The sequence below is a fragment of the Benincasa hispida genome, chromosome 11 (assembly GCF_027475165.1).
Source record: "Benincasa hispida cultivar pf3 chromosome 11, pf3_genome.v1.1, whole genome shotgun sequence".
NCBI classification, from domain to species: domain Eukaryota; kingdom Viridiplantae; phylum Streptophyta; class Magnoliopsida; order Cucurbitales; family Cucurbitaceae; genus Benincasa; species Benincasa hispida.
In genome coordinates, this window is record NC_143488.1 from 17809893 (window position 1) to 17829401 (window position 19509).

Below are 19509 nucleotides of genomic sequence, written 5' to 3' on the forward strand. Positions count from 1 at the left end.
TGACAGTTAACGGATGGTGATTCTCGTGGCTAAAGAGTTTAGCCAGCTATTCAAGTACCATTGGAGCTTCGAGCCACAGGTCCATTAGATCCCTTGGATAGCTTGGATAAAGTCGAGAACCAGTATTTAGGTTAATTTGAAATGTTCAAATTAACAAGAGGAAGTTCGATTATATATGATATAATTGGACTGGTTAATTATATATGATATAATTGGCTAATTGTATGAGATACATTATTTTGGAGGAAATTAGATTTAAATATGATTTATTTCAAGTAGAGGAGAAAATACTATAGTAGATATGTGATATCAAACTATAGGTTAAAAATATAATATGATTATATTAACTAATTAATTAATTGGTTAATTATATGATAAATAATCCAATTTTCACATTTGGACATGGGTTAGTGGGAATGAGTCGGTTATTGTAACCGATGAAAAAAAAATGAAATCATTTCATTTTTGAAGACCCCGTTCGTCAATCCTCCAAAAAGAAAGAAAAGCACATGTTGGTAGAAAGCAAAACGATCGCTTAAGTGTTTTCGAGAGCTTATACGATAGCACTCTCTGCCTAAACGATCGTTTACTTCTCGCCTAAACGATTGCACATTGTTTCCTACACGATCAGATAGCTTCTCTAAATGATCGTATAGTGTGCTGGTTTTACTAAACGATCGTGTACCTTTTCCTAAACGATCGTTCAGTAAATACTACACGATCGTGTAGCTCCTCCTAAACGATAAGCATTTCTACTATGCGATAGCGTTTTCTTCCTTCCCACTTACTTATCGCCTACACGATTCATGTTTCCTCCTTCCTCTATCAAATTCACCAAAGACCACCCTTTGGGTTTTCACTCCGAGAATACCCGAGGCCCATTAGTGATGGTATCGTCCCTGCGGCATTCGTGTTTGTGTGTTGTTCATGCTGCTATTGTCGACGCTACTGCTAGGCGTTGATAGATCGCTTGGAGGGTTCCACTACGTGGAGTGCTGAAGTTTGAAGAATGTCTTCAACTGGTATGGTACTCTTTCCCTATTAATTTTGTTGTTCATAGCATGCCGTTAATTAAGATTTGCATAACTGTATGTTGAATGTATATTGTTGTATTTTGGTCACTGTGAGATCGGAGCGATCCGAACGTGCTCATGGAACTCTTAGATATGAGATCCTTCAATTGGTATCAGAGCCAGGTTCTGATACTCCGATTTCATCTATTGCAACAAAATGAGATTTACATTCATGGTAGGTGCATTTCTACGCTGTTTAATGGTTAAATGTGGATTTACGGATTAATGGATGTTTTCGGGATGATTAGCCTATGTTTGATTTAGATCCTTTTACATTTGCAATTGTTTGTAAAGGCCCTTGCATTTTTCGGCATTAATAATCATTATCGAGTCTGTATTAAAAGTTTGTTTGAAGTTTTGAGTCGTTCGTCGAAGAAGCAGATCTATGCAAGCGTTGGATAAGAGTGATACACGACTGGGCAAACGTTGCAATGCTTCGAAGAATGAGGCAATCTAAGGTTGATCGCATCGTGTAGAAGATGTTCTACGCGATCACTGTTGATCGTATCGTAAAGATGAAGAAGTACGCTATCGCTGTTGAATGCATTGTTTAAACGATGGGGTATGCGATCAAGAGTTGATCGTATCATTTTGACGATCGGGTAGTCGCTGAGTATCGTTTAGGTCAGCAAGCTTCATCGCTTAGTAACTAACTAAACGATCAGCATCACAAGGTAAATCGTTTACCTGGTGGCACACATCGTGTAGACGATGAAATGCTCGTGTATCGTTTAAAGTGCGCATAGACGATCGTTTAGGTTAGCAAGCTTCATCGCTTAGTATTGACTAAACGATCGCTTAGTAACGTGAGGTAAATCGTTTACCTGTCGTCGTGCTACCCGATCACATAGATGATCAGGCTTTGGAGCCTCGTCATCGTCTACACGATCGTTTACTTATGCTTCTATAGTTTAGTGTGTGTTGAACGATGGTCTACCTACTTGAGTTTACTACATGATGATGACCTCCTGGCGGTTCAAGACTCGGTTCGCCTGTGAACCGGTTTGCTCAATGAAAAATTTAATAGATAGGGTTTTTTTGTTTCGATTTTTGTAAAGGCTCAACTCGGTCCATTAATCCTTTATTTATTACATGAGGTGTATGTTTTTATATGTCATATGGTATGTACATATAGTAGATCCCACCGTAGGTTATGCAATGATCATTCATCATCTCTTTATTGTAATTGTTATAATTTAGAGAAGTATGATTTAATTATGTAAGAGCATGCTCATGCATCATATAATTTAAGAGTTATATTTATGCATGCATAAAAAGCACTGACATGCATCATCTTTATATTATAAATGTTATAGTATGAGGGTGAATGATAGCATGTTTGCTTGGTTTTTACGCGTTATATAAAAGTTATATATAGTAATGACCAGACATTGCATGAAGCATGACACAGGATATTTTATAACTGTTATAAACGCCTCGTTGTGCACAATGGTTTTAGTTGTTTCTTTTTAAAAGTTAAAGAGAAATTAGAACTAAAAGAAATAAGAAAGACATGCATGCTAACTTAGATTTAATTCATGGTTTTAAAGTGTTTAAAACTTGGATTACATAGACCTAAGATCACGGTTCTAATATGATTAACAACCCTAAGGCTTTAATCTTTTAATAAGTTTAATAGGATTAAATTGGCTAATAAAAGGTTAAATTGTAGCAAATCTATCTATAAGGGACCTTTTGTCTAAGGTGGGTTCTATCAAGGCTGAGGTATTTAAGTTGACGGAAACGTAACACCCCTACCTGGGAACTTATCTGGAAAGGTTAATTAGATAGATTTGATGCATGCGTGCAAGTTAAGAACAGTCCATTAAAGTGTTTAAATGTGACTACTTGAAATTGTTCATATTTTATAGACAAACGTTGTTTATGAGCAGAGTTTAAAAAGACGACTTAGAATAAAATTAGTAGTCGGATTGTCTAGGTTAATGAACCCCTAGGTAGAAAATTCAGTGGGAGGTACTTGGGGCATAAGAGCTTCACATAAACCTTTTACGTTTCTCATAAATAGTCCATACCGTGAGATCTATCCTCGGCCTCGTAGCACCTTTGGTGTATCCGCCCCAACGGATGGTGTTTGGGTAGGTCAATATCAAGGTGGATGGAGAAAGTGTTCATAGTAAGTGGGAGCTGAAAGTACGACAGCATATCCCTCAGTCTCTCTCATTAGGTTGAATAAAGTTACTTCGCATCGCCTCGAGGCACCCTGGGAATGTCCCCCTAAAGGACGGCAGTTTTATGCATTTCTTTATTTGATATCCTGTAAGAGGATAAGGTAACTTAATCTCTTGTCCTAATCTTCTTCTTCCCTACGGTGGGCTCATTAGGGCGAGACTTTGGCACTGAAAGCGAAGGGTTACACTTACACAGAATAGTTAAAGGTTATCGATTCTTGACCAAAAAATGGTGGTTGTTAGGTTTTGTTCCAAGAGTTGATTCTGCCTAATGGTTGAGAATGTCTCATCCCAGCGAAGGGGAAACTGATCACCCCACCAGTGGCGTTTGTCCTGCCTCACTGGGGCATCATTGCAAAATAGAAGTCTATAACTTAGGGTACTTGAAACTGTTTTGCAAAACTGATTGGTTTAAAAATGGTTTAGCAAATTCTAATAAAGTTTTGTTCGTATTTTCAACAACATTTTCAAAATGGCAACAGTTACATAAGTATTGCTAAGCGTTGAAAAACTTACTGGCGATAATTTCACAGCATGGAAACATATGATCACGACGATCTGATCATCGAGGATCTCATGTTCGCTCTCACAGAGGCTTGTTCTCCTATTACAGCTCTGAATGCCGCTCGAAATGTTTGGGTAGTATATGAGCGATGGACAAGGGCGAATGATAAGGCCCAAGCCTACATCTTACTAAGTCTTTCTGAAGTCTTGGCCAAGAAACATGAGTCTATGGTCTCAGCGCGTGAGATCATGGAGTCCCTGCGGGGGATGTTTAGACAACTGTCTGAAAATCTTATGCATGAGGCTCTTAAACACATATTCAACTCCAAAATGGAAGAAGGCACCTCTGTTCTTGAACATGTGCTAAACATGATGGTCCGCTTTAATGTGGCAGAGTTAAATGGGTCTACTATCGATGAGGGCAGCCAGGTTAGCATAATCCTGCATTCTTTGCCGGAGAGCTTTCTACACTTTGTTAACAATGTGATTCTTAACAAAGTGAAATATAACCTTACAACTCTCCTCAACGAGTTATAGACATACCAATTTTTACAGAAAAGTAAGGAAAGGCAGAAGGGTGAGGCAAATGTTGCTTCATCCTCTAGGACATTCCATAGAGGTTCAACCTCAGGAACAAAGTTTGCACCTTTTACTTCTGACTCTGCAAAGAAGAAGAAGAAGAAGGGTGGTAAGGGAAAAGGGAACGCACCTGCTAACCCATCGCCTGTCACCCCAAGTAGGTGTCCAAAAGTTGCTAAGGGAAAGTGTTTCCATTCCAACCAAGATGGACACTGGAAAAGAAACTGTCCTTGGTATCTGAAAGAGAAGAAAGTAGCAAAGGCTAAGGCCAAGGCCGATATAGGTAAACGTGATTTACTTGTTCTTGAAACTTGTTTAGTGGAGAATGATGATTATGCCTGGATAATTGATTCAGGCACCACTAACCATATTAGTTCTTCTTTTCAGGGGATTAGATCGTAGCGACAGCTAGAGGCTGGTGAGATGATGATGCGAGTAAGCACTGGACACGTCGTCTCAGCTATGGCAGTGGGAGGCTCCAATTAGCTTCACATAATAGGTTTCTTTTTTTAAATGATGTATATATCGTTTCTAAACTAAAGAGGAACCGTATTTTTGTAAAGTGTTTATTGCCATGTAAATATACTATCTCTTTTAATGTCGATAAAGCGTTTATTCATAAAGATGGTGTTTTTATTTGCACAGTAAATCTAGAATCGAATTTATATGCGCTAAGGCCGTTAGCCATTAATTCCCTCCATAATACTGAATTGTTCAGAACTTCCATAACTCAATCAAAACGTCAACGAATTTCTCCAAAATTAAATGCCCAACTTTGGCATCTTCATTTAGGGCACATAAATCTCAATAGGATTGAGAGATTGGTGAAGAATGGACTTCTAAGTGAGTTAGAAGAAAATTCTTTACCAGTGTTGGAATCTTGCCTTGAGGGTAAGATGACTAAACGACCTTTTACTGGAAAAGGTTATAGAGCCAAAAGTCTCTTGAATTAGTACATTCTGACCTTTGTGGTCCTATGAATGTGCGAGCCCGAGGTGGCTATGAGTATGTTATCAGTTTTACTGATGATTACTCCAGGTACGGGTATGTTTATCTTATGCAATGGAAATCTGAATCTTTTGAAAAGTTCAAAGAGTTCAAGGCTGAATTTGAAAACGCATTAGATAGACGCAATAAAACACTTCGATCGGATCGAGGTGGAGAGTTTTTGGACTTGGAATTCTAGGACTATTTGATAGAACATAAAATCGTTTCCCAACTATCATCGTCGGGTACACCTCAGCAGAATGGTGTAGCAGATAGGAGAAATAGGACCTTGTTAGACATGGTTCGCTCGATGATGAGTTACGCTTCCTTATCGAACTCATTTTAGGGTTTCACAGTGGAGACTATGGTATACATACTCAATTGTGTTCCCTCCAAGAGTGTTGCAAGAACAAGCATGTAAACAAAGCTTCCAGGAACTAAAAGAAAGATTGATTATAGCCCCTATTCTCACTATACCTGACGGATCAGGGGGTTTAACATTCTATAGTGATACATTCAAAACAGGGGCTTGGTTGTGTCTTGATGTAGCATGATAAAGTAATAGCGTATGCTTCAAGACAACTAAAACCTTATGAAGAAAACTATCATGTTCATGAATTGGAGTCATCCGCCATAGTTTTTTCTTTAAAGATATGGAGACATTACTTATATGGGGAAAAAATCCAAATCTATATAAATTATACAAGTCTTAAGTACTTCTTTACCCAAAAGAAGTTAAATATGAGGCAACGAAGATGGCTAGAATTGGTCAAAGACTACGGCTATGAGATTCTCTATTATCCAAGAAAAGCTAACATTGTGACTGATGCTCTTAGCCGAAAGTCAGATCACACAGCAGCTCTAAGTTGGCTGGGTTGATGCTCTAAAGTCTCATGTCTTGTAGTTTGTAAATAGTTTGTACGAACGCTTGTGTTGTTAATATATGATATTTACTTCACATCTTGTATTTTTGCTCAGTTACTTGTTTTATTTGCTTTACCACAAACCAATAAATATAAAATCCCTAGTTATCTGTATGTGACTCAAGCATGTATGTGGTGACATAAAGTGGATCATGTCTTAAGTGATAATCAAAATGGTCTGTAGTATATGGATATAGGAGGGAAACTTGATCCTAATAACGCTACGGATGCGGCTCACTTTGTGAAATGGTCACAAGTGTTGTGACTTGTCACAGATGGTCTGATCCTGATCGTTCGTGTTGGAGACATACGAGCAGGGGCGTCCTATACAAAGAGTTTGTATAAGGCCAGACTACGAAGTGTCAACGTCTTGTTATATAACACCGTTCATGACAGAGACTTCACTTCACTAGGATGACCATAGGTAACATGACCTCAATCCTGAGTGAGTTGGGAAGTCTTGCCATTAAGGGCGGTCCTTTGATTTGTATGGTTGCGAGTGGCCAGGTCGCCGATTAAAACCTACCATTTTGGGGATTCGTCTAATTTGGGAACTCGAAACTCAGCTACACAAGATAGAATTCACTCCTTCCCCGAGGCAGGGGTAAATAGATAGCTCCCTTAAAGGCTGATTCCGGGACTTGAACAATGTGGTGTCACACACATTCTCTTGGCCCGAGAGGTGTTCACACATAGTTAGACTATGTTGTATTTTTCATTAGAGGAATCAGTGGTACTTAAGGAGTAAGATGTAACTACAGGGGCAAAACGATAATTTGGCTCAGCTGTACTTACGAGCATCGTGAAGGGTCATCGTACTCATGATTGGTTATATCCAATGGACACATCAATATATCTATGGTAAGAAGAGTTCAGCTGTTGGTCTTTAGTAGAATGCCTGATAGTTAACGAATGGTGGATCTCGTATCTAAAGAGTTTAGTCAGCTATTCACGGACCGTTGGAGCTTCGAGCTACATGTCCATTAGGTCCCCTAGGTAGCTTGGATAAAGTCGATAACCAGTATTTGGGTTAATTTGAAATGTTCAAATTGACAAGAGGAAGTTCGATTATATATGATATAATTGGACTGGTTAATTATATATGATATAATTGGCTAAATGTATCAGATACATTACTTTGGAGGATATTAGATATAAATATGATTTATATCAAGTAGAGGAAAAAATAATATAGTAGATATGTGATATCAAACTATAGGTTAAAAATATAATATGATTATATTTATTAATTAATTAATTGGTTAATTATATGATAATTAATCCAATTTTCACATTTGGACGTGGGTTATTGGGAATGAGTCGGTTATTGTAATCGATGAAATAAAAATGAAATCGTTTCATTTTTTAAGACCCCGTTCGTCAATCCTCCAAAAAGAAAGAAAAGCGTGCATTGGTAGAAAGCAAAATGATCGCTTAAGTGTTTTCGAGAGCCTATACGATAGCACTCTCCACCTAAACGATCGTCTACCTAGCGCCTAAATGATCACACACTATTTCCTACATGATCGGATAGCTTCTCTAAACGATCGTATAGTGTGCCAGTTTTACTAAACGATCGTGTATCTTTTCCTAAATGATCATTCAGTAAATACTACATGATCGTGTAGCTCCTCTGAAACGATAAGCGTTTCTGTTATGCAATAGCGTTTTCTTGCCTCCCATTTGCTTATCGTCTACACGATTCGTGTTTCCTCCTTCCTCTATCAAATTCACCAAAGACCATCCTTTGGGTTTTCACTCTGAGAATACCCAGGGCTCATTAGTGGTGGTGTCGTGCCCGTGGCATTCGTGTTCGTGCATTGTTTGTGCTGCTGTTGTCGATGCTGTTGCTGGATGTTGGTAGATCGCTTGGAGGGTTCCGCTACGTGGAGTGCTGAAGTTTGAAGAATGATCACCTTTTCCTATTAATTTTGTTGTCCATATCATGCTGTTAATTAAGATTTACATAACTATATGTTGAATTTATATTGTTGTATGTCGGTCACTGTGACATCGGAGTGATCTAAACGTGCTCATAGAACTCTTAGATATGAGATCCTTCATAAGTACCATCTCCAAACACATAATGATCACCTTGAAAGAGCTGAGATCTCCCTAATGCCAGAAATCATCACAACTCGAATAGAACAACTAACTACAAGTCCTGCTTTAAGGCAAAGGATAATTGATGCACAACAAATAGATAAATAATTAAACAAACAATTGCAGTTAGAGAATGGAGAAACTAGTGAATTCTCTACAACTCCAGACTCTGCATTCCTCTACTGTGGACGTCTATGTGTACCAAATGATGAAGAAATCAAGAAAGAACTACTAAAAGAAGCCCACGAGTCATACTTTTCAATACATCTTGGGAGTACCAAGATGTATCAAGAGTTAAAAGCACATTACTGGTGGCATAACATGAAAAGAGATATAGCCGACTATGTAAGTAAATGTTTGGTTTGTCAACAGATGAAAGCTTTAAGGCTCGGTTAGGTTAGGTCAACTCAAAACAAAACCCAAACCTAGCAACAATGGTCGCTCCTTTGTTCCCAAAATCTCCAAAATCCAGTGTTCTTCCAATTCAATGTTGTGGTGAAGAAGAAGCAAAATCTAGCAATAATGAGTACTTTGGGAGATAGGCCATCAAGAATCTAAGAATCGCACAGACAGAAAGGGGAATGAGGGAGATTGGCGACAACATGAAATCAGAAAGATAGTTTGACGGCGATCAGCAGCAAAAAAAGACCAACGACGGACGACCATCAACACTAGGATAAGTGACGAACAACAAAGAAAGCGAATGAATGACTAAACGACTAAGGAAAGAGATATGGGAATGCAAATGAACGATTAAGGTGGGAATGTTGAATGGAACCCTAGCCTTTTTTATAAAGGACCAGGTCGAACTGGTGAACTAAACCAAACTAGATCGGTTTGGTTTGGTTTAGTTTTGTTTATATATCATAAGGAAAACAAAACCAGACGTTTCTTATACCCCTAGTATAAATTGATGCCAATGATGAGTAAGCCTTTATTTTGTTATATTTCTATATTTCATGAGGTTTGATTATATAGGGTTATTGAGAGAGGGAATACTTTGGGAGTGAGTTTATCACTAATGAGAGAAACGACATTCTCGCTGATGTTTCTATCGTATTATATCATTGTTTTTGTTTTCTAGTTTAGGTTGAGCATTAAACTCAAATTGTCAGGTTTTTGGATGGGTTTTAGCAGACATTTTAGAAGGTCAAACGATTTCTAAATTAAATGTGTGAACTATGGATTTTGATGTCCCGGATGTGTACTTTCTGATGATTCAATTCTCAAGTCGTTTGATGTTTTCTATGGAAAGTTATGGCAGTTTGAGTAACAAAGAGTCAAGAATTATTGCAACTTTTGAAATTCTGTCTTAATTACTATAATCTCTTTCATTTGCTTTTATTAATAATTTATTGAAGGAATTTAGGAAGACACTTTGTAAGACTATATATAGTGGTATTTTAATCTTTACCAAGACAAGGTTAAGAAAGAAATAATAAAAGATTGAGTATTAGTGTCCATACTTTATTCTTTCTCTCTTCAATAAAAAGCTCCACCACTCAAATAATTTTTTTTTTTTCAGTTTATATTTCCTTGCTTGATATTGTGGACTTATTTTTGGAGAACTTTCTTTAGCAATATATTGTACATGAAACGTATTACTCCCTTTTTTCATGGCTTGTTAGGTATTTTCTATGTGCAGGAATACTCAGATTTCTAACAAAGTCATCTCACATGTGGGTTATCTATATGCATTATGGGTTAGTTTTTTGGTTTATGAGTTTTTTATTTTGTGCTCTTGCAAATGATAGAGATATATTATTGGGCACGCGCGCAAGCAAAAATTGTTATTTTTATTTTTGAAAGAATGTCTGGCATTAGCGTCATAAAGAACTGACATTTATTATCGAGTAGGCTCCTTTAATGTCAGTCATAGATCGACATGAAGAACTACAGGCGTTCAATGTCGACCAAAAACCTTTTTATATAGATTTGGCATTCTTTGTTTGAGTTTCAACTTCCAACTAAGTTGGATTTTCATGTTTGATCTTTTTCCTCTTATTTTCACTAACATTTGGTTGTGCTACCAAACAAATAAACTCAAAGCTTGTAAATTTATCAAAAAGTAAGAATATGAACTCAAAATTGGTAACATAGATTCAACTAAAACTGTTATACTGCCGATAGTTGAACTTTTATGAGTTTGGATAAGCTGTTGTATTCATAAGTTTGGATTAAGTTACAATATTCTATGGGATTTTTATGTCTAGTACTTTTAATGTTAGAAGCTCATTAACAATTTCCTCTCATTTTCGATGGTAATTGGTTATGTCATTGAAGTTCTCTTCTTATCCTTTCCCCCATTTTGAACGAACCAATCAATTTGAGACTGTAATCTCCAAAATTTTGATGTTCAAGATGCTAAATATCATATGGTCGAATTAATATGACTTCAACAAAAATGATCGAATTAATATGAAATATCTGCATCTTTTTTTACTTTCCATTTATTTCCTTGAAACAAAAATATATTTTAAATAAGATTTTCTCATTTAAGATTAGTAGGTCAAATGTCTTTTTAGTTAAAAGTAATAAATTAAGTGATTCTTGAGAGAAACCAACATGCTGCTAAAAAATTTGTTGTAATTTAAGTGGTAAGACAGTCTTTCAATGTAACACCCCGCACATTTTTTTTAGCAATAATGTAATTTCAGTAACTTATGGAAAAAAAAACTTCAAGGATCAATTACGGTTATTACGGGGTTATGAAAATGTGTTATCAATTGAATTATGCTTTAGCATCCAGGGACTTCAAAACTTCATTTTCGGGGGGAATTCTGGGCTCATTCGTAGCGGGGTCTAAGTAATGATATGTGATTATTTCAAGCCTAAAGAATAATATGAGGATGGCTCAAGCAAGTTTTATAGCTCATGATAGTATAGAGCCTCATGATAAGTTTCTCATGAATGTGAGACTTAATTAGACAGAGTTATTCTCAGACATGTAGACCCTAGGAAAAACATCACAGTTGACGCTTCTAGAGTAGAAGCAATTTTTAGTTGACTAGATTTGTTCTGGTATGTATCTTCAGATGACGCATTATATAGTATGACCAGTTTTTTCACTACACATATAAAGTTTTCCTTGTGACATGGTAGGCTCAGATATATGTTTTTAGTATATAAGACTTTCTTAACTTCATGACTGTTTTCACAGTTCTCAGCTCAAACGTGTAGAAGTGTTGCTGATTTTCAACATCGTAAGTTTCATAGTTATTTATGGAAGTGGTTGTTACACCTATTTTGGTACTAGTTTTAGCTATGTCAAACGATAACCCTCGTGTTGCATCTAGTTTTTTTAAGAGTCTACAGTTAGCAATGGGTACTCGATTGGATTTTGGTACAATTTTCACCCATAGACTAATGGTCAAATAGAACGTTTGAACCAGATATTGGAAGATATGTTATGCGCTTGTGCACTAGAGTTTTCAGGGAGTTGGGACTCTCACCTGCATTTAACAAAATTCGCATATAATAATAGCTATCAGACTGCCACTGGCATATTGCCATTTAAGGCCCTATATAGAAAGAGTTGTAAGTCTTTAATATGCCAGGGTGAGGTTGGTGAGAGGAAGTTGCTAGGTCCTGAGCTAGTGTAGACCACGAATGAGGCAATACAGAAGATCAGAGCTCGTATGCAACCAGCTTAGAGTAGACAGAAGAGCTACGCCGATGTAAGATGTAAGGACCTGGAATTTAAGACTGGTGTGAAAGTGTTCTTAAAAGTGGCACCCATAAAGGTATTCTGAGGTAAAAAGAAAAGTTGAGTCCGAAATTCATTGGACCTTTCGAGGTCCTGGAACAAGTTGACCCCGTAGCTTACCATTTGGCATTGCCCCCAGCACTGTCTTCAGTTCATAATGTCTTCCATGTTTCGATGCTAAGGAAGTATGTGACAGACCTGTTCCATGTAGTTGAATGACAACTTGAGCTACAAGGAAAAGCCTATAAAGATCCTCGCCAGAGAGATAAAAACATTGCACCGCTGAGAAATTGCTTTTATGAAAGTCCTGTGGCAGAATCACCAGTTCAATGAGGCTACCTGGAAGCGAAAGGATGAGATGAAGGCCCAGTATCTGAAGCCTTTTCAAGAATGAACTTTTGAGGAAGAAAGTTCATTGAAGAGAGAAGAATGTAACACCCCCGAAGTTTTTTTTTTCAAGAATGAACTTTCGAGGACGAAAGTTCTTTGAAGAGGGAAGAATGTAACACCCCACACATTTTTTTTTAGCAATAATGTAATTTCAATAACTTTATTATTTGGAATTTCAATAATTGTTAATAGTTGGAGGGCATTTTTGGAATTTTGGATTTCAAGTGTAAGTGTGGGAATTTAATTCTTGGCATGAAATTATTCAATTTGAAAGTTAATGGCAAGAATTGATTTTCTTTTGAAACGGAAAGGAATTTAATAGTATAAAACGGAAAGAAATTTAATATTATAAAACGGAAAAAAATTAAATGTAATTATATTTATTTCCTTTTTTGTTTTATTATTATTTTTATTGTTGTTTTTTATAAAAAGTCAAACCCCACCCCTTTCTCCCTCGCGTACCCACCGGCACCCCCCCCCCTTCAATTTCTTTTCCCTCCAGTCGAGACCCTTGCCACCGCTCCAGCTATCCTCGCTTGGCTTGTCACGTCCGGTCGGCGATCTCTTCTTCAGCCCATCCCAACAATCGGAACCCGTGGCCAGTCACCAGAATTTTGGACCTTAGATTCGAGCACTGGTGGAATTTTAAGGTAGAAGTGTGTTGTCAGGCATTGTGAAGGATTAAGTTGGGTTCGCAAATGAACTTAAGTTCGAAACTAATTTTGGACCAAACAACGTTTTGATTGAGGCATTTTTTTGAGAGATCGAAGGCAGTTTTGGAACAAGCTATACTTTGGGGCTTGATTTAAGATTCATCTAAGCGAGGAGAAAGATTAAATTGCTTGCCACTTAGGCATAATTTGAAGTAAGTAATCTTACTACTGGAACTGTCCACGGGCCAGACATTAGATGTATGTTAGCAGGATAAATGAATGATATGGCAGAATGATAGCATGGTGGTCTGATAGTACAGTATGACCGATGTATGTTCTGGAATGAGATATGAAAGATTTACTTGTGCACATAGACACTTGAATGCTAGCATGAGATGGTATGTGATTCCATATGGTTGTATTTGATCTGTTGATGTTGAGATTGTAAGACTAGTTACAAGAATAATTTTGACTGTCCTGAGATTTAATGGACTGCTTAGAAAAGATATATGAGCATGTGATAATATGACTGAAGCATGTTAATGTATAAGCATGATTTAGAATTTTATGGAATATATTAAAAGGACGATTGGGCATGACCCTAAATTATGAGTCAAGCGATACTACTATAGAAATATCTTAAAGTTAAGTGAAAGTTGGAACATTTTGTTGATGTGCTTATTGATGTTATTTATTATGAAAGTGTATAAGTTATATGATGAATTATGAAATTTCAAATGTTTGATTGTTACATGAGTTAGTACATGAAAGTGATGTACTAGAGTGGATTCAGTAATACTAGATTAATTACGTATGTTTAAGTTAACTAACCTGACCTTGATCGGGAGATTTTAGAGGATTCATAATTAGGTGAATATTATATGTAATATAAAGTTAGATGCAATCTCTTTTCCTTTCCAGACTATGTGACTGCATGAAAGTGATGCACGTCCAAGGGCGCTAGTACATGAAAGAGATGTACTAGGGCTAGTGTGTATGAAAGTGATACATACCTAGAGGGTACTAAGGTGTACGAAAGAGGTACATACTCAGTGGGTTATGTGTATACGAAAGAGGTGTATACATAACTAGATGTACGAAAGAGGTACATACTTAGTAGGTTAGGTGTATATGAAAAATGTGTATACTTAACCAGGTGTACGAAAGAGGTACACATTCAGTGGGTTATGTGTATACGAAAGATGTGTATACATAACTAGATGTACGAAAGAGGTACATACTCAGTAGGTTAGGTGTATATGAAAGAGGTGTATACTTAATCAGGTGTATGAAAGAGGTACACATTCAGTGGATTATGTGTATACGAAGGAGGTGTATACGTAACAATGTGTACAAAAGAGGTACACATTAAGTAGGTTATGTGTATACGAAAGAGGTGTATGCATAACCATGCGTAAGTAAGAGATTGTGTTTCCTTCGGTATTCACCAGAGGTTGTGGGTCCTACGGGACTTACTAGAGGTAGTGGACATACTTAACTACAGTAGGATAGGACTCAATCCCTCTTCTCGTTTCATGTGTATATGTGACCCATAAGGACTAGAGCAATTTATATGTTTCACCAGAGGTGGGTATCTAGAGGACATAGATGCCTAGCCTGACCCCAGTAATGGGGCTACTTACTGAGTATTTTATACTCATTCTTTCTCATGTTGTTGTTTCAGGTAAAGGGTAGAGATGCACCGATGATGGACAAGCAGAATTCGTGATCGAGCCACTGGGACTAGTTTTTACGCTTCCGTTCATGAGATTTAAAGTTATTTTCATGTTCTTCTTAACTTTTAGTTTTGATGCTTAAAACTTACTTTTAAGAATTGTTTTTTAGACTTATTTATTGTCCTTTATGATTTATGGGTATCCTACTATTATTTTAGTATTTGAATTTAATGAAAGACTTTTGGACTTACCTTATTTAATTAGCATTAATTTTGCCATAACTGAGTGCGTTTTGAGTTCCATGCATGCACGTATTTAGTAAGGTCTAACTTAAGTCCTAGGGGGTCAGGTCGTTACATTCAACCTTTCTTATTATTGAGTTATCTTCCCTATTTCTGGTTGGATTTTAGGTTTTAGCTTGCTTCTGTGTCTGTAAAATGATTATTTTAAGCATTACCCTTTTTAATCCATTGTGTGCAAAAATTAAGAAAGCTAGACAGTGTGTTCAAACAAAAACTATCTAATCTCCACACTTTGATTAAGGTTGTGAGCTAATTATAACCTCGATTTGTTGATAAGAAACGATTAAGAAAATGCTTTAGGACTGAAATAAGTCCAATTGATTGTGTCAAAGGTTGTTCCTATTTTTAGGGATTAGTTACTTTGTTATTCATGCTCTATAATTGTGGAGCAAGTATAGGACTTTTTGTTAGAGGGTTGTTATGTTAAGCTTTAAATATTGTTATGTTCATCTTTGTAATGCAGATTTCTATTGTCTTTGGCTTAACAAGTTTTATTAAATAATTCATTGTTTCAACTTTGCAATAACAGAATCCTTTGTTTTTCTTATATTAAAACAACAATTGGTATCAGAGCCTCATTCTTGAGGGATCTGTGAGTGAGTGTTTTTTGTGTCATGGACATTCAAGCAAGTTCCCTTCAATTTCTCCACTAGTGTTTGATGGAGACAACTACCAGGTTTGGGCAGTTCATATGAAGGCATATATGGAAGCTTTGGATATTTGGGAAGCTGTGGAAGAGGATTATGAAATTCCTGACCTCCCAAACATTCCTACCATGACACAGATTAAATTGTGGAAGGAGAAAAAGACAAGGAAATCCAAGGCAAAGGCTTGTTTGTTTGCTGAAGTCTCATCTACTATATTCACTCAGATAATGACTCTAAAATCAGCATATGAGATATGGAATTATCTCAAGTCAGAGTATGAAGGAGATGCAAGAATCAAAAGAATGCGTGTGATAAATTTGATTCGAGAATTCGAGTTGGAGAGGATGAAGAAAATAGAATCAATTAAAGAGTATTCTGATAGGTTATTGGGCATAGCAAACCGAATCAGATTACTTGGTTCTACATTTAAGGACTCAAGAATTGTTCAAAAGATTCTTGTAACAATGACTAAAAAATTTGAGGCATCTATTTCAGCCTTGGAAAATACCAAGGATCTAACTCAAATTACTCTTGTAGAAATTCTCAATGCTTTACAATCACAGGAGCAAAGAAGAGCTATGAGGCTAGAAGGTGTTGTTGAAGGAGTCTTGCAAGCGAACCATGAGAATGCAAGGAACAACAAGAAGAATCAAAATCCTAATGGAGAATCCTCAGTCAACAACAAAATAGGAGTTAAAAAGGGGTCCTATCCTCCATGTCAACATTGCAATAGAAAGGGTCATCCTCCTTTCAAATGTTGGAGAAGACCAGATGCCAAATGCACCAAATGTAACCAAATGGGACATGAGCTGTAATTTGCAAGAGCAAGAATCAATAGCAATGTGAAGAGGCTAAGATTGTTGATCAAGAGGAGGAGGAGGAACAATTGTTTGTGGCTACATGTTTGTAGGTAGTGAATCAAACGAAAGCTAGTTAATTGACAGTGGCTGCACTAATCATATGACTTATGACAAGGAATTGTTTAGAGATTTGAAGCCAACTAATATCACCAAAGTAAGAATCGGCAATGGGGATTACATCTCTATCAAAAGAAAAAGGCACTGTTGCGATTACAAGCTATACAGGTACAAAGTATATACAAGATGTTCTCTTTGTTCCTGACATTTAACCATAATTTGTTGAGTGTAGGTCAACTTATTGAAAAAGGCTTTAAAGTTACTTTTGAAGATAAATATCATTTGATTAAGGATGCAGCTAATCAGGAATTTTTCAAAGTTAAAATGAAAGGAAAGAGTTTCTCACTCAATCCTTTAGAGAATGAGCAATCTGTTTTTCTTCTCAAGGAAGATGTCACACAGATTTGACACAAGAGAGTTGGACACTATCATCATCAAGGTTTATTGCAACTAAAAGAAAAGGAGCTAGCACTAAATATTCCCAAGCTTGGTGATGCAATCTCAAGTTGCAAAGCATGTCAGTTTGGAAAACTAAATAGGAAGTCATTCCCAAAGTCAACTTGGAGAGCCACTTGCAAGTTGTAGCTCATCCACACAGATGTTGTAGGACCGCAAAGAACACCTTCTTTAAAAGGTAGTCTCTATTATATTGCCTTTATTGATGACTTCACCTAGATGTGCTTGATTTTTTACCTGAAGTTTAAATCAGAAGTAGCTCAAGTTTTTTGGAAATTCAAAGCAAGAGTTGAGAATGAACGTGGTTGCAAATTTCAAATTGTAAGATTCGACAATAGGAAAGAGTACACATCGGCAAAATTTGACAAGTTTTTTGAAAATTCAGGCATAGAGCATCAACTTACAACCCCTTACACACCCCAACAAAATGGAGTTAGTGAGAGAAGAAATAGATACATCATGGAGATGTCAAGATGTATGTTGCATGAGAAAAATCTGCCAAAGAAGTTTTGGGCAGAGGCAGCAAATACGATTATGTTTCTTCAAAATAGGCTTCTGATAAAGGCAGTGAAGGAACAAACACCATTTGAGGCTTGGTATACTTACAAACCCTCGTTGAAATTTCTTAGAGTATTTGGTTGCTTGTGTTTTACTCATGTTCCACAAAGCAAGCATGACAAGCTTGATAGGAGAGCTTCATCAGGTTTTTTTTTATAGGCTATAGTACTATCAGCAAGGCCTATAAAATTTTCCAGCCACAAACTATAAATATTGTTGTTAACAGGGACGTCCACTTCCTGAAGGATGAAGAGTGGAGCTGGGATGAAGAAGAGAAGAAAGATCGCCCCATAACAGAGCAACTCAAGTTCTCTGGTTCAAGCATCGAAGAAAAAGATGATTGGCAAAATGAAACAGTGGATGATGTGTCTGTGAGTGGAGCAAGGTTACTCTCAGATGTTTATGAAAGATGCAATGTTGCTATGTGTGAACCTGCTAACTATGCAGAAGCAAAAAAGGATCAAAGGTGGATGGTTGCAATGGAGGAGGAGATGTCAATGATAGAGAAGAACAAGACTTGGATCCTTATAGATAAACCTCAAGGCAGAAAGGTAATTGGCGTGAAGTGGGTGTTTAGAACCAAGCTTAATGTCGATGGCTCGATCAACAAACATAAAGCCAGACTTGTGGTTAAAGGGTATGCTCAAATATTTGGTGTTGATTACTCTGACACTTTTGCTCCTGTTGCTAGATTAGACACAATCAGGTTATTGCTCGCAATAGCTGCACAAAAGGCCTGGAAAGTTTTCCAGTTGGATGTCAAATCAGCTTTTTTAAATGGTTTCCTACAGGACGAAATTTATGTTAAATAACCCCAAGGATTTTTTAAGGAAAATGAAGAAGATAAGGTTTATCTTCTCAAGAAGGCTCTCTATGGACTAAAACAAGCTCCAAAAGCTTGGTACAGCAAAATTGATGAATATTTGCTAAACTTAGGTTTGTGAAAAGTCTATCAGAAACAATCTTGTATGTTAAGCGCAATAGTACTGACATTCTTATGGTTTCATTGTATGTTGATAACTTGCTGGTTACAGGAAACAACACAGATCATAATCAGAATTTCCAACAAGAGATGATGAAGACGTTTGAAATGACAAATCTAGGGTTCATGTCATACTTCCTTGACATGGAGATTAAGCAAGGGCAAGATGAAATTTTCATATACCAGAAAAAATATGTAAAGGAAATATTGGAGAAGTTTCAAATGGATGAATGCAAGGCGGAAAGAACTCCAATGAATCAAAAGGAGAAGTTATGCAAAGAAGATGGTGCTATCAAAGTTGGTGAAGGATATTTTAGAAGTTTGATTAGTTGTTTGATGTATCTCATAGCAACAAGGCCAGACATTTTGAATGTTGTAAGTATTTTGTCTCGATTTATGCATTGTGCAAGCGAATTACATCTCAAGGTTGCTAAAAGACTGATATACGATATGTAAAGCACAAGTGATTTTGGTATCAAGTTCACAAGAAGCAAGGAGTTCAAGTTGGTTGGTTTTTCTGACAGTGACTGGGGAGGTTCCATTGATGATATGAAGAGCACTTCAGGCTATTGTTTTACTCTTGGCTCTAGTGTTTTCTCATGGAGCTCAAAGAAGAAAGAAATTATAGCCTAATCCACCGTCAAAACAGAGTTTATTGCTGTAACATCTACTGTTAATCAAGCTTTATGGCTAAGAAAAATTTTATTTGACCTTGATTTTTAGCAGAAAGAAAGTACAGAGATTTTTGTTGACAACCAAGCTACTATTGCTATCTCTCATAATCCTATGTTTCATGGGAAGACTAAACATTTTAACATCAAGTTATTTTTCTCAAGGGAAATACAGAAACATGGAGATGTAACT

At 36.7% G+C, this 19509-nt stretch overlaps 1 protein-coding gene across 1 annotated transcript; it reads left to right on the top strand.

Annotated features, from left to right (window-relative positions):
- The first annotated feature begins 15788 nt into the window (after positions 1–15788).
- Positions 15789–16547, top strand: LOC120090572 (uncharacterized). Its single transcript, XM_039048301.1, has one exon. It carries the CDS (start codon positions 15789–15791, stop codon positions 16545–16547), a length of 759 nt encoding a protein of 252 aa, XP_038904229.1.
- The last annotated feature ends 2962 nt before the right edge of the window (positions 16548–19509 follow it).

Excerpts from the sequence above, each read along its gene's own strand:
- LOC120090572 (XM_039048301.1), top strand. The coding sequence starts at position 15,789 with ATGGAAGCTTTGGATATTTGGGAAGCTGTGGAAGAGGATTATGAAATT.